Raw genomic sequence first — 11,046 nt, forward strand, 5'->3', positions numbered from 1 at the left:
CGCCGGCGCCGTCCCCGCTACAACCGACCACCGAGCGGCCGCCATGGCGGTGCTGGGAGTGCTGCTGTTGCTGGCGCTGCCGCTGCTGCTGGCGGCGGGGCTGTACTGCTGCTACGTGCGGCGCGTCCATGCCGCGTATGACCACATCCCCAGCGCCCCGCGCGAGAGGTAAGGGCCGGCTCGCCGCCCCGCCGGGCGCCATTTCAGCACGCCGCTATGACTGCGAGCCGGCAGCCTGCTGAGGGCCGGCGCTTTGCTGACACGGCAAGGACGGGCGTGACGAAGTGGAGATCAGCAGTTTCGAGTTGTGCGTTCGAGTTGCGCTTTGTTTGTAGGACGCTGAGCGGACAGCCGGCAGCGGTGCAGCAGGGGCTGGTGTGTGGGAATGGCGCACCGCCCAACGCCGGCAAGAAGCCCTGCACCCCCACGCAGCCAGGCAGCCCCGCAGGGACATCGGGCCCGGTTGCTTATCTCCAAGTGTCAGGAGAAAATCTACTTCTGTAATCGTGGTCAGAAATTGAGATGAGAGTTAGGAGGGAGCCTGTCATACCTGAATCTGCCTGTCCTCATCTTGGGAAGTGAGTTCACGTCCTAAGATAATGGCAGTTGAGTAATTTCGTGGCTGTTTCTCTTTTCCTTCTTCAGGATTTGAGGCTTGGAGGTGGTGATAGAGGCGAGGACCCTCCTCAGGAAGGTTTCTAGCACTGATGTCTCCATACAAGAGCTTGCCTATCTCTTGAGCTCACAGTAATCATAGAATTGCAGAATTGTTTGAGTTGGAAGGGACCTTTAAATGTCATTGGTGCAACACTTGTGCAGTGAGCGGGGACACCCACAGCTCCAGCAGGTGCTCAGAGCCCTGTCCAGCCTGACTTAGAATGTCTCCAGGGACAAAGCACCCACCACCTCTCTGGGCAACCTGTTCCAGTGCCTCACCACCCTCAATGTAAAAAGGCTTTCCTTATATCCAGTCTAAATCTCTGGCCTTTTAGTTTAAAACCATTTCCCCTTGTCCCATCACAGCAGACCCTCCTTAGAGAATCTGTCCCCTTCTATCCTGATAGCTTTCCAGAAGTATAAATGGTCAGTGGCTGCAAAACCCCCATGTCAGTACCAGCTGCACAAACACTTCCGCTGCCAAATATCCAAGGGAGGAAAGATCAAATACCTCCAGTTCTGAAAAGTACTTTATAAAGAAAAGCAGAACATGGTACTGATGTAACCTCCCTGGGAGTCAGGGGATTGTGAGAAGATGGGGCCAAACTGATCTTGGTTGTGCAATGGATGCAAGTTGCCACAAGAGAACTGCCAATTAGGTATAAGGCAAAGCATCTTTACTGTGATGTAAAATGGAGAAACATGGATTTGAAGGCTGGACTATTATGTGGGTAAAAAATTGATCAGATGGTTGTCACAAGAGGGTTCTTATCAATGCTTCTATGTCCAGATGGAGCCAGTCAAGAGTGGTTTCCCCCAGGGGTCTGTCCTGGGACCAGTGCTCTTTGGTATATCAGTGACATAGACAGTGGGATTGAATGTACTCTCAGCAAGTTTTTTGATGATAGCAAACTGGGTGGTGCAGTTGACACAACAGAAGGAAGGAGCACCACCCTGAGGGATCTGGGCATGCTTGGGAAGCGGGCACATGAGAACCTGATGAGAAGTTAGACGTTCAGAAGAAATGTTTTACTGAGAGGATGGTGAGGCTCTGGCATAGGCTGCCCAGAAAGGTTGTCAGTACTCCATCCCTGGAGGCATTCAAGGCCAGGTTAGATGGGATCCTGGGCAGACTGATCTGGTGGGTGGCAACCAGCCCACAGCAGGGGGTTGGAACTAGACGATCTGTAAGGTTCCCTCCAACTTAAGCCATTCTGTGATTCTCTTGGTTCACAGAATCTGCACGAGAACTGGATAAGGCCCTGAACAGTGGTAATATAGCTTTGGCCTCAGGAAGGGGACAGAATGGTGGCTTCCAGAGTTCCTTGCTAACCCACATGGCTCTGATTTTGCAGTTCCAAAATGGCTTTCATCCAAATGTTAACACTTCTCAGATGAGGGTGTACAGAGGCTGGCTGCTGCCCAGCATGCTGCCCACCAGGTGTGACCCCAGGCTGCTGTCAGCAAAGCTGCACCTCAGCCACTCGTTGCACAGCCTGCATCTTTCCGAGGTGTCATTCTGTCCTAAGTGACTTCTCCTTTGTTATTGTCTCCTTCCTTTACCTTTAATAAAAGCTTAAGAAAGCTTTGTTTCAGGATGAAGTACAACAGGATCTTTGCAAAACCTCAGACCATGTGTCAGCTCTTACAATTACGTAATGACAAGATTATGTTAACACCCTTGATTTCCTGGGCTGGTTTAGATTGTCAGAGCTAACACATCTCTAAATGAGGCTTGTGCATGATTGGCTAAAATAGTGAGTCATAATGGCTTTGTGTCATTTCTGTCGTGTGAATCATAGAATGGTCTGGGTTGAAAAGGACCACAATGACCATGTAGTTTCAGCTCCCCTGCTATGTGCAGGATTGCCAACCACCAGACTAGGCTGCCCAGATATCACATTTGGAAAACACTGAGAGCTAGAGAAAAGGTCGTCTCTTCAAAAAGTTTGCTTCGTGTTAGAGTTCTGTTAGGAGGAAATGGAGAGAAGGATTTATTTGTAAATGCATGGTTTTGGATGGCAGTGCCACATAACTATATATCCCAAACCAAGCCCTTGCTTGATTCTATCATGGCTTCCTACTAGTGAATGAACATTCTGCGCTTGTTACAGCACCTAACCAACTTGGGGGTTGACGGGATAAAGGACAAAACATGCCTGAGGACTCAGTTGTCACAATTCCCCAGTGACAGGGGAGCTGTGAGCTGGACTGTACTTGATATGCTGCAGGTAGAGCTCTTCCCAGAGCTTTGGCTAGCAAGGACTTTGTCTTCTTACACATTTTTATAGTCCAGTTAGAGAGGAGGAGTCAAGCAAGAGAGGATTGAAGATTTCAGGCAGATATTACGTAGCCTTGTTGAGTGCTTGTTATTTTAACTGTCTGCTGGTTCCAATAGAAATAAAACAAGAGCCTGTTTTTCCCCTATAGCTTGTTTGTACAGAAGAGGATGATAGCATGCCTGGCTGTGTCTCAAATGGAAAACAGATCTCAAGCACAGCTTGCTTGATTTGGAGAGGAGCTTGGCCAAATCTTCCTTCAGATGTGTGCAAAGCCAGTGGGAATTTCCTGCTCACATCTGAAGGAAGAAATTGGTCTCTGACCTTTGAATACAGCTATTGTAGTTGAAGGATTAACCCTTTTATTCACTTCTTTCAGTTTCTATATGAATCCTAAGCTTTTCTTAAACATTTCATAGTCTTGCTCAGAAAATATATCTGCTGTGGGCGTGCAGCTGGCAGGACTTTGTCTCTACACCAATCCCCTGGCTGTGCACCAGAGGGTTCCTAGCATACCTAGGTGATGGCTGCATACTGGCACAGTTATGTGTTATTTCTGCCTTTCCTTACAAGGAGTAAGAATACAACCAATGCATACTGCATCCACTGAGCGACAAGTCTGTATGCTGAGTACTTGGCACATGAGCATGTGGGGATATAAAGGGATGCTGAAATGGGGTTGGTTTTGCTCCTCATGCTTTCTGTAGCAAAGAATCTTGAGCATGTTTGAAAAGCAATTTACTGTTGTTTCTGTTACAAATAGAGCATCTACCCAGGGCGATCATCATTCCAAATCATTCTTTTAATCATTAGACTGCAGCAAAACACCTAGGTCTTGAAGCTCACTTCACATCCTTCCAGTCATCCTTCCCTAAGTATCAGTGCTGAGGACTGCGATCTGTACAAAATCCTTTTGGCATCCTCATGACACTCTTAACTTCATTTTCTGCAGCTTTTTACTTGGACATCTGCCAATCTTTTGGAGAATGATGAAGAAAAAGGAGTTTCTACATGATCTCTTTCTGCAGTGGTAAGTTGACACACATCAGTAGGTTAGACTTGGGTAGCCCTGTAGTAAGTTGGGAAAATAAGACATGGAGGCGTTGAGTTATATACTTCTCATCATTCAGAGGGTAGGTAGTAGGGCTAGATAAAGAACACTGGTATTTCCCTTATTGGCTTTATTCATTCAAGTCTGCAGTTGTGCCCTGTACATGCTGCTTTGGTCCTTTGGAGTTCTTAGGTCTGAACTGATACTGGTGTTTTGTACCATTTCCTTTCCTTTTTTTTGTAGGTCAAAGAAATACGGACCTATTGTGCGGGTTAATGCATTTCACAGAGTCTCAGTACTGATTTTTAGTCCTGAAGGAGTGAAGGTACTGCAAAATAAAACAGAACGGACAGTGGGAATCAGCCCTCCAAAAAGGGTGGTGGCGTCTGATGATTAGGGCAGCATGGTCCAGCTAACTTGTGCCTTCTGGGAGCACAACTCTGCCAGTTTACGAAGGAGAAGTGGCCTGAACTTTTTTGCAGTCTGTATTTATTTTCTTGCTTGATCAGTTGATTAACTTTGTTACTTTTCTTTAAACTGCAGATATAGCAAGCACCCTCAATTTCTGAGAAGCAGACTATCTGCAAGAGCTTGATATCTCAAAAGAAAAGGCACAAAGGAGCTGAATTTTTGTAATAATCACAGAGATAGCTTCCAGGTCACCAGGCAAAAAATGCTACAGGCATGCAAAACAAGTTATCAGCATGGAAACTGGGGAATCAGGGCACACCAAATAATTCATGTAGTCTTCAGACTGTGTGTGAATGTGTGAGCGGCTTTTAATGTTTTGTCTGAGAAATGAACGGTGCTCAGTACTCACCAACCTGAAATGTTATTTTAGGAGTTCTTGATGTCACCAGAGTACCCAAAGGACCGTCTGATATATGGCCGTATCTTCAACTTGTTCGGTGTGAGGTAGGCAAAAAACCACCTGAAGCCACTGTATCTCAAAATAAGTGAAAGATTAATAAAGACACAGGCATGACTCTTGTGTTGAGTCAGGCTGTTAATATAAATGACTGATTCCAGATATACGTAAGCAACAAGTGCTTATTAAATTACATTGGAAGTCTATATGGCAAGTCAAACATCTTCCCGATCAGGCAGGAGGTTGTGATGGATGTTTTTTACCTTGATTTTTTTTTTCCCCTGTGAATGTTCAGTTAGTCTGAGAAGAGTTTTCTCAAGACCATCATCAAACATTTCACTTGAACAACAAACTTTCGTTTGAATGTACTTGAGTTTCCAGTTCCTAAGCTAAATGAAAGAAGAGGGGATGTTTTGCTGTTATCTTGATGCTCCTGAAAATAGAGTAATTCAATTACGTTAATTATTTTTGTTACAGTTGTTTTTTGGAACCTGCACAATGAATCAGCATCCTGTTGCACACAGTAGTCCACACATACCATGCAAAACATAGATACAATTCAGTTGTTTTCCACAACGATGCATTCAAAGCAACAAAGTACTTCCTGCTTATGGGAAAAATACAAGAAAGTAGATGTGGAAGAGTTTTTGATGGGACAATTTGGGCTGACTCCCTTGCTGAAAAGTGCTCCTTTCCTTGTTTTCTTAAATGCTAGGTTTTTGGGGAATGGCTTGGTAACTGATCGTGACTATGAGCACTGGCACAAGCAGCGGAAGGTGATGGATCCAGCTTTCAGCAGAAGGTAAGGCAAATATCTCTGGGATGATCTGCTTGCGCCTGCTGTATTTTCATGATTGTAACCATTGTTGATGCATTTTTGATATTTAGAAAGAGAAAACCCTCTTAAAATCTTATTTTAATTTGAGTATAGCACACTATACAGTGTTCCCAAACTTTCCTCGCGGGAGTGACACTTATGTAAGCTCAGTGGTGGCAGGGAGTTCCCAGGGTCGTGCATCTAGGAATGCTGCAATGGTTGCTTTATCCCATTTGAAAACAAACCTCAGATATTTGAAGTGGACAGGCCTAACCATTCACCTGTCTGAGTGATTCCCTGTGGGAGAGAGAGATTGCTGTGGTCTGGTTTGCTCGCCTGTACAAAATAAATACATTGCATTTAGGGTCTGGAGGTTTGTCCATCTGCCTCAACATGCTCAGGCCAAAGCTCTTTGCTGTGACAGCTGTTATTTATATGGTAGGATAGAGCTAGGTGGCTGCAAGAGCACATTTTGTCAGTTCTGATTTTTAAAATTTCTTATAAATCTAAGGTTAAACAACATTTAAAAAAAATCATTATAATTTCCTGTAAAAAATGATAATCTTGCCCGAGCAAAGGTATCCTCCCCAGAGTCCCCATCACTCATTTCTATTAATTGTTCAGCTACCTGATTGGTATGATGGAAACTTTTAATGAAAAAGCAGAGGAGCTGATGGAGAAGCTAGAGGAAAAGGCAGATGGAGAGACAGAGTGTAGCATGCTGACGATGATGAGCCGGGTGACTTTGGATGTCATTGCAAAGGTACCAGCTGTGTGCTTTCTTGTTTCCTCTGCCATTAGCAGGAGGGAATGAAAATAATGGGATCAGGAGCTGGAGCCAGGGTACCTTTACCTGGGAATGCCCCAAGAAGTGGGGCAGTAATTGTGGCACACCCATTCAGGCTGAGATATAGGAAAGGGAAGTTAGGGAAGGATTTATGTTGTGTAAGAGAGGCCAGCAGCATGCTGCACAGGAAGCTTTTTGCAGAAGCCCTTAAACCTCGTGACTCCCATCCCTCCAGACTAGAAGAGCACACTGCTGTTTGTTCGTGGGTGCATATTGCATTACTGTATGTCAGTATGAAATCTGCCTTGCCATGGCTTTTCCCTTCTTTGTGTGAAACAGTTAAGGAATAATTGGGGGGTAATAACAAATATTAATTCCCCTTCGAAAAGGAGAAAGGCTAATCTAGATATCAGCCTTCCCTCACAGACTCTTGCAGACTAGCCTGAGGCATTTTTCTGGGAAAAGACAGTGGTGCGAGGCAGTCCTGCTTTATCATGCCAGCTCTCCTGAGCTGGGAGGATTCAGCAAGTGGCTGCTTTTTCCTTTCCCTCCCCTCAGGTGGCCTTTGGCTTGGAGTTGAATGCATTAAGGGATGACCGGACGCCATTCCCGCATGCTGTGACCATGATCATGAAAGGAATGACTGAGATGCGCATCCCCTTTGTGAAGGTCTGTGTGCTCCTTGCATCCATCCCCTGTCTGCATGTCCAGCTGGAAACTGCCTCTGTATGAGACTGGAGTTGTGTGTGGTCTTTATCTTACAGGGAAAACATCATCAGTAGTTCTTTCCTCCAACATGTGTTGAGATAGAATTAATTAGCACTTTAAAACACTTGCAGAATTAACATGTTATTAGTTAGTGCTTCATTTCTATCATTCTGCCTTTTTCCCTCCCTGCATGTTTTCTCTTATGTGCTTTTACACTTTCATGCCCATTACTGCAAAAGTTGGGAATTCCTTGCCCAAGAAGCACTGCAGCCTTCATACGAAGTGGAAGAAATTTGAACTTCCTTACCATAAAAAAAGTATTGGCCAGTGGGGCCAGTGTTCATGGACTTGAATTTTGTGGGAGAAATCTGAAACAGTTAAGCTCCATAGTTTCTCAAGAAAGCTGTCATTCAGACTTCCAGAGCTCCCACTTTCCCTTTTGGGTCCAACGGGTGGATTCTGTATCGTATGCTACAGTTTCTTTCCTCAGAAAATTGAGAAATTTTGCTCATGATGATCAAAAAATTAGCCCTGACAAGGCAGAACATCAGCATGCACAGCCTGAAGTAGTTCTCATTTTAGTCCAAACACTTCAGGAAAAAGTCCAAAGCACTTTAGGAAAGTTCACTTTGTTCTGCAGAGAGCAGATGTTTTTGTGGAAAATGGCATTAAGGTGCCATTTAAAAAACAACACTGCAAATGTTTTTACCAGCAAGAGGAATAAAAAGACTAAATAAATTCTGTATTCAGTACATGCCAGGAAAGCAGAAAATGATAAAAGAGGTCCGGGAGAGCATACGGCTGCTGCGGCGTGTGGGCAAGGAGTGTATTGAGAAGAGGAGGGAAGCCATCCAGAGTGAGAAGGAAATGCCAACAGATATTCTTACACAGATACTGAAAGGAGATGGTAGGAAGCACATCGCTGTTCAAATTAATTTGTCTTTGGCTTGCTTTTCCTGAGGTTTGGAAGTCTTAGTTTGGGGACGTGAACTTTGTGACTCAGTCTGCCTTTACTGTCTTCAAGACCATGTGTTTTGTTTTTTTTTAACATTGAAGAGTCATAAAGTGACTTGTTTAGAAAATACCCTGTTTCTTGACATTGGATCAAATACTGATCACAGGTCACCTCTGAGTAGCTGTCTCAGTGTTCCTTCCTAATCCATTCAGGAAAACATGCTCAAAGCAGGACAGGGTGTCCTGGCTCTTCCAGCTGGAGCACAAATACATTTCCTAATCTCATTTGTTTTTCTGTCTTGACAGCTCTGGAGAAAACTAGAGATGATGAAAACATGCTGGACAACTTTATCACTTTCTTTGTTGCGGGTTAGTAGCTGCTTTAATATTTGGATATGTTGTGTGGGAAGCTATATTCATTCTTGTGCTGCCCACACAATTGTTATTGGCTTTGCTCGCTCCTTGTGATGCTGCTGTGACCAGGAGTCACTTGGTTGGTGCATTGGAACTGTTGAGTCATGGCCTGAACCTCTGATTGATCACCTGAGGTGAGCACTCAGTCAGCTGCAGGAGCACAGGTGAAGGCAATTCAGCTGTGTGACTGGAAGGCATGGAGCTTGGCTCCACCTCTCCTAGACCCCATTTAAGGACTGATTGCCACTGAAGAAGGATCTCTTTCTGGAGATTTCTCCTTGTGGGGTTTTTTGCTAGCCTATGACACTGGTGAGCACTTTCGTTTATGCCTGATTATCTGTTCCAACATGATAATCTTACTAGCACAACGTCTCTATGTACTTATTGATTGAACAGTACTTTGCAACACCTGTATACTTATTGATCTCACAGTTGGTAAACAGCAGCATTATACTGGAGTAAGAACAGCTGAGCAAAGTCTGAAAAGAGCTCTTAGTTTTCTCGCAGGCAGATGATGTTTTGTCCTTGTTCTGTCGTACCAGCATAGTGAATAAAGCCAGGCTGTTGTTGCAGGAACAGCTTTGCCTTTGGGGTGCAAGGCTTTTTCATGTGGTTCTGACCCTTCCATCTTTCGTCTTGCTAAGTCCCACTGAAAGCATCTTTAGTATGTTGCATGGGTTTTTGCATCACCTCGCCCACATAAGCAAATGCCATCCTTGCTGTAGGAGTAGCATTCAGTGCTAGCCGGGAGAGGTCAATGTCAAGACTATCAGGAGAAACAGAGACCCAGATAGTGAGCTAAAGGATGTAGAAAAATTGATCTGCACATCAGTAGGATTTAGGTGACTTCCTGAGATGATGCTTTTCTTTCACAAAAGAAGCTATTTTTTAAACAAATCTTCACGGAATTCTATTTTCTGTAGTGCTTTAAAATAGTATGTGTTCCTATTAATGAAAAAACATTAAACATACCTACATAAAGCAAACATTTCAAAGACAGAAGCTCTGTTTTCCTTCAATGTTGGTAAATATTTGCTTCTCAGTAGGGTTATGTGGCTGGTGATAGGACAGTGACTGAATCACATAGGCCTCTTATAAGTGTTAGCACTGATCTTGCTGATAGGTAGTTTCTAATCATTCAGTCATGAATACAAAATCTGCAGCCATGAATTGATCAAGGTAACTGTTAAAAATACCAGCTATGCTTCTTGAAAGTTGTTTATCACATCCCTTTTAGTGTTTCATTTAACTTCTGGAATACTTGAAATAAAATGTTTGGGGCGTGACTTTTAAAGTCTCTGGTTGGCAGTAATGTGACCAGACCTTCTTAGTATCATCTTATTACTTTATACTAACCTTTGAACTGATTCTTTATGGTTCTAGGTCATGAAACCACTGCCAATCAGTTGTCGTTTACAGTAATGGCACTGTCTCAGCATCCTGAAATAATGGAAAGGTAGGTGTGCTCTCATTCACTGTTGGTTTCACGGTGAACCTAATTATATGGATTACCAAAAGCTTAAGGTAAATTCTAGCCTCCTTTCCAAAAGAAACAGTTTCATGGCTCAATATATCTGACATTTAAAAACAAGCAGAGGGATGAATTATTTCAATTCCATCTAAGTGTTTTTTGTTGTTTTGTTTTGTTTTTTTTTAAAGCTGGTCCAGAGTGCTGCCTGGCTGCGTTGCTCTGTGTGTGCTTTACTGCATCCTGATGCAAGGTGCAGGTTCAGGCAGGCTGGCTGGGAATCAGTAGGCATTTTGCCTGAGGATGAAAATCAAAGTGCAACTCGGTGTCTGGAAAGTAAAAAATGTAGTTTGTCACTTTGCCTCACAAGAAATAGGTGTCTGCAACTAATATTTTTAAATTTCTCTGCAGAGTACAAGCTGAAGTGGATGAAGTCCTTGGTGCTAAGAGGGACATTGAGTATGAGGATCTTGGCAAACTGAAGTACTTATCACAGGTACTGTAGGAGTGAAGTAAGATACCAGTCAGAGCTGTTTGGTAGCACTCCTGCCATGTCATGTGACTGCCAAGAGGAACCCCATGCTTTAAAGATTTTAGGAGCAGCACCAAAATGAGAGGCTGATGGCATTTGTCCTCGGAGAATAAGCAAGTAGGCAGAAAGCTGTCTGCAGCAGCCCAGCCTTGATGGGAAGGGTGCTTCTAGATTCCATTCTGAAACCCCAGGATTCCTTTGCTTCTTACTTGCATTATTACTAAGCAGAGAGCTGGAGTTGCTTAATCCCTACCTGTTTAAGCTGAAACTGTAGTCGTATTTTAAGAAGGGCTTGCAGTGTGGAGCCCAACCTTTGCGTAAGTCCCACGCAGTTCCCAAAATCTCAGCTCTATTTTTGTTTGATTGCTATTAAAGCATTTCCAACTATGATCTCACCGTAGTGCAATAAACGAAGTGAGATTTGAAGACTTCCAAAAATATTGGCTAGTTTTTGCAATTTCAGGTTGGTTTTTTTTTTTTTTTTTTCGGTTTTTAAACCTTCTCCGTCAAA

General features: G+C 43.9%; 1 protein-coding gene across 1 annotated transcript in view; it reads left to right on the plus strand.

Moving 5' to 3' along the window:
• The first annotated feature begins 19 nt into the window (after window positions 1–19).
• LOC122157752 (cholesterol 24-hydroxylase) overlaps window positions 20–11,046 on the plus strand; it is a 15,615-nt gene continuing 4,588 nt past the window's right edge. The window contains exons 1-11 of the mRNA XM_042813793.1: window positions 20–168; window positions 3,889–3,966; window positions 4,231–4,312; window positions 4,829–4,902; window positions 5,571–5,657; window positions 6,297–6,435; window positions 7,018–7,128; window positions 7,918–8,074; window positions 8,428–8,490; window positions 9,919–9,991; window positions 10,415–10,499. Of these exons, the coding sequence (XP_042669727.1) occupies window positions 44–168; window positions 3,889–3,966; window positions 4,231–4,312; window positions 4,829–4,902; window positions 5,571–5,657; window positions 6,297–6,435; window positions 7,018–7,128; window positions 7,918–8,074; window positions 8,428–8,490; window positions 9,919–9,991; window positions 10,415–10,499 (1,074 nt within the window). The 5' untranslated portion in view covers window positions 20–43. The remainder of the gene's footprint in view (window positions 169–3,888; window positions 3,967–4,230; window positions 4,313–4,828; window positions 4,903–5,570; window positions 5,658–6,296; window positions 6,436–7,017; window positions 7,129–7,917; window positions 8,075–8,427; window positions 8,491–9,918; window positions 9,992–10,414; window positions 10,500–11,046) is intronic.

This window comes from Centrocercus urophasianus, unplaced genomic scaffold (assembly GCF_019232065.1).
Source record: "Centrocercus urophasianus isolate 14NV4802_14NV808 unplaced genomic scaffold, USGS_Curo_1.0 seq_14, whole genome shotgun sequence".
NCBI lineage: Eukaryota > Metazoa > Chordata > Aves > Galliformes > Phasianidae > Centrocercus > Centrocercus urophasianus.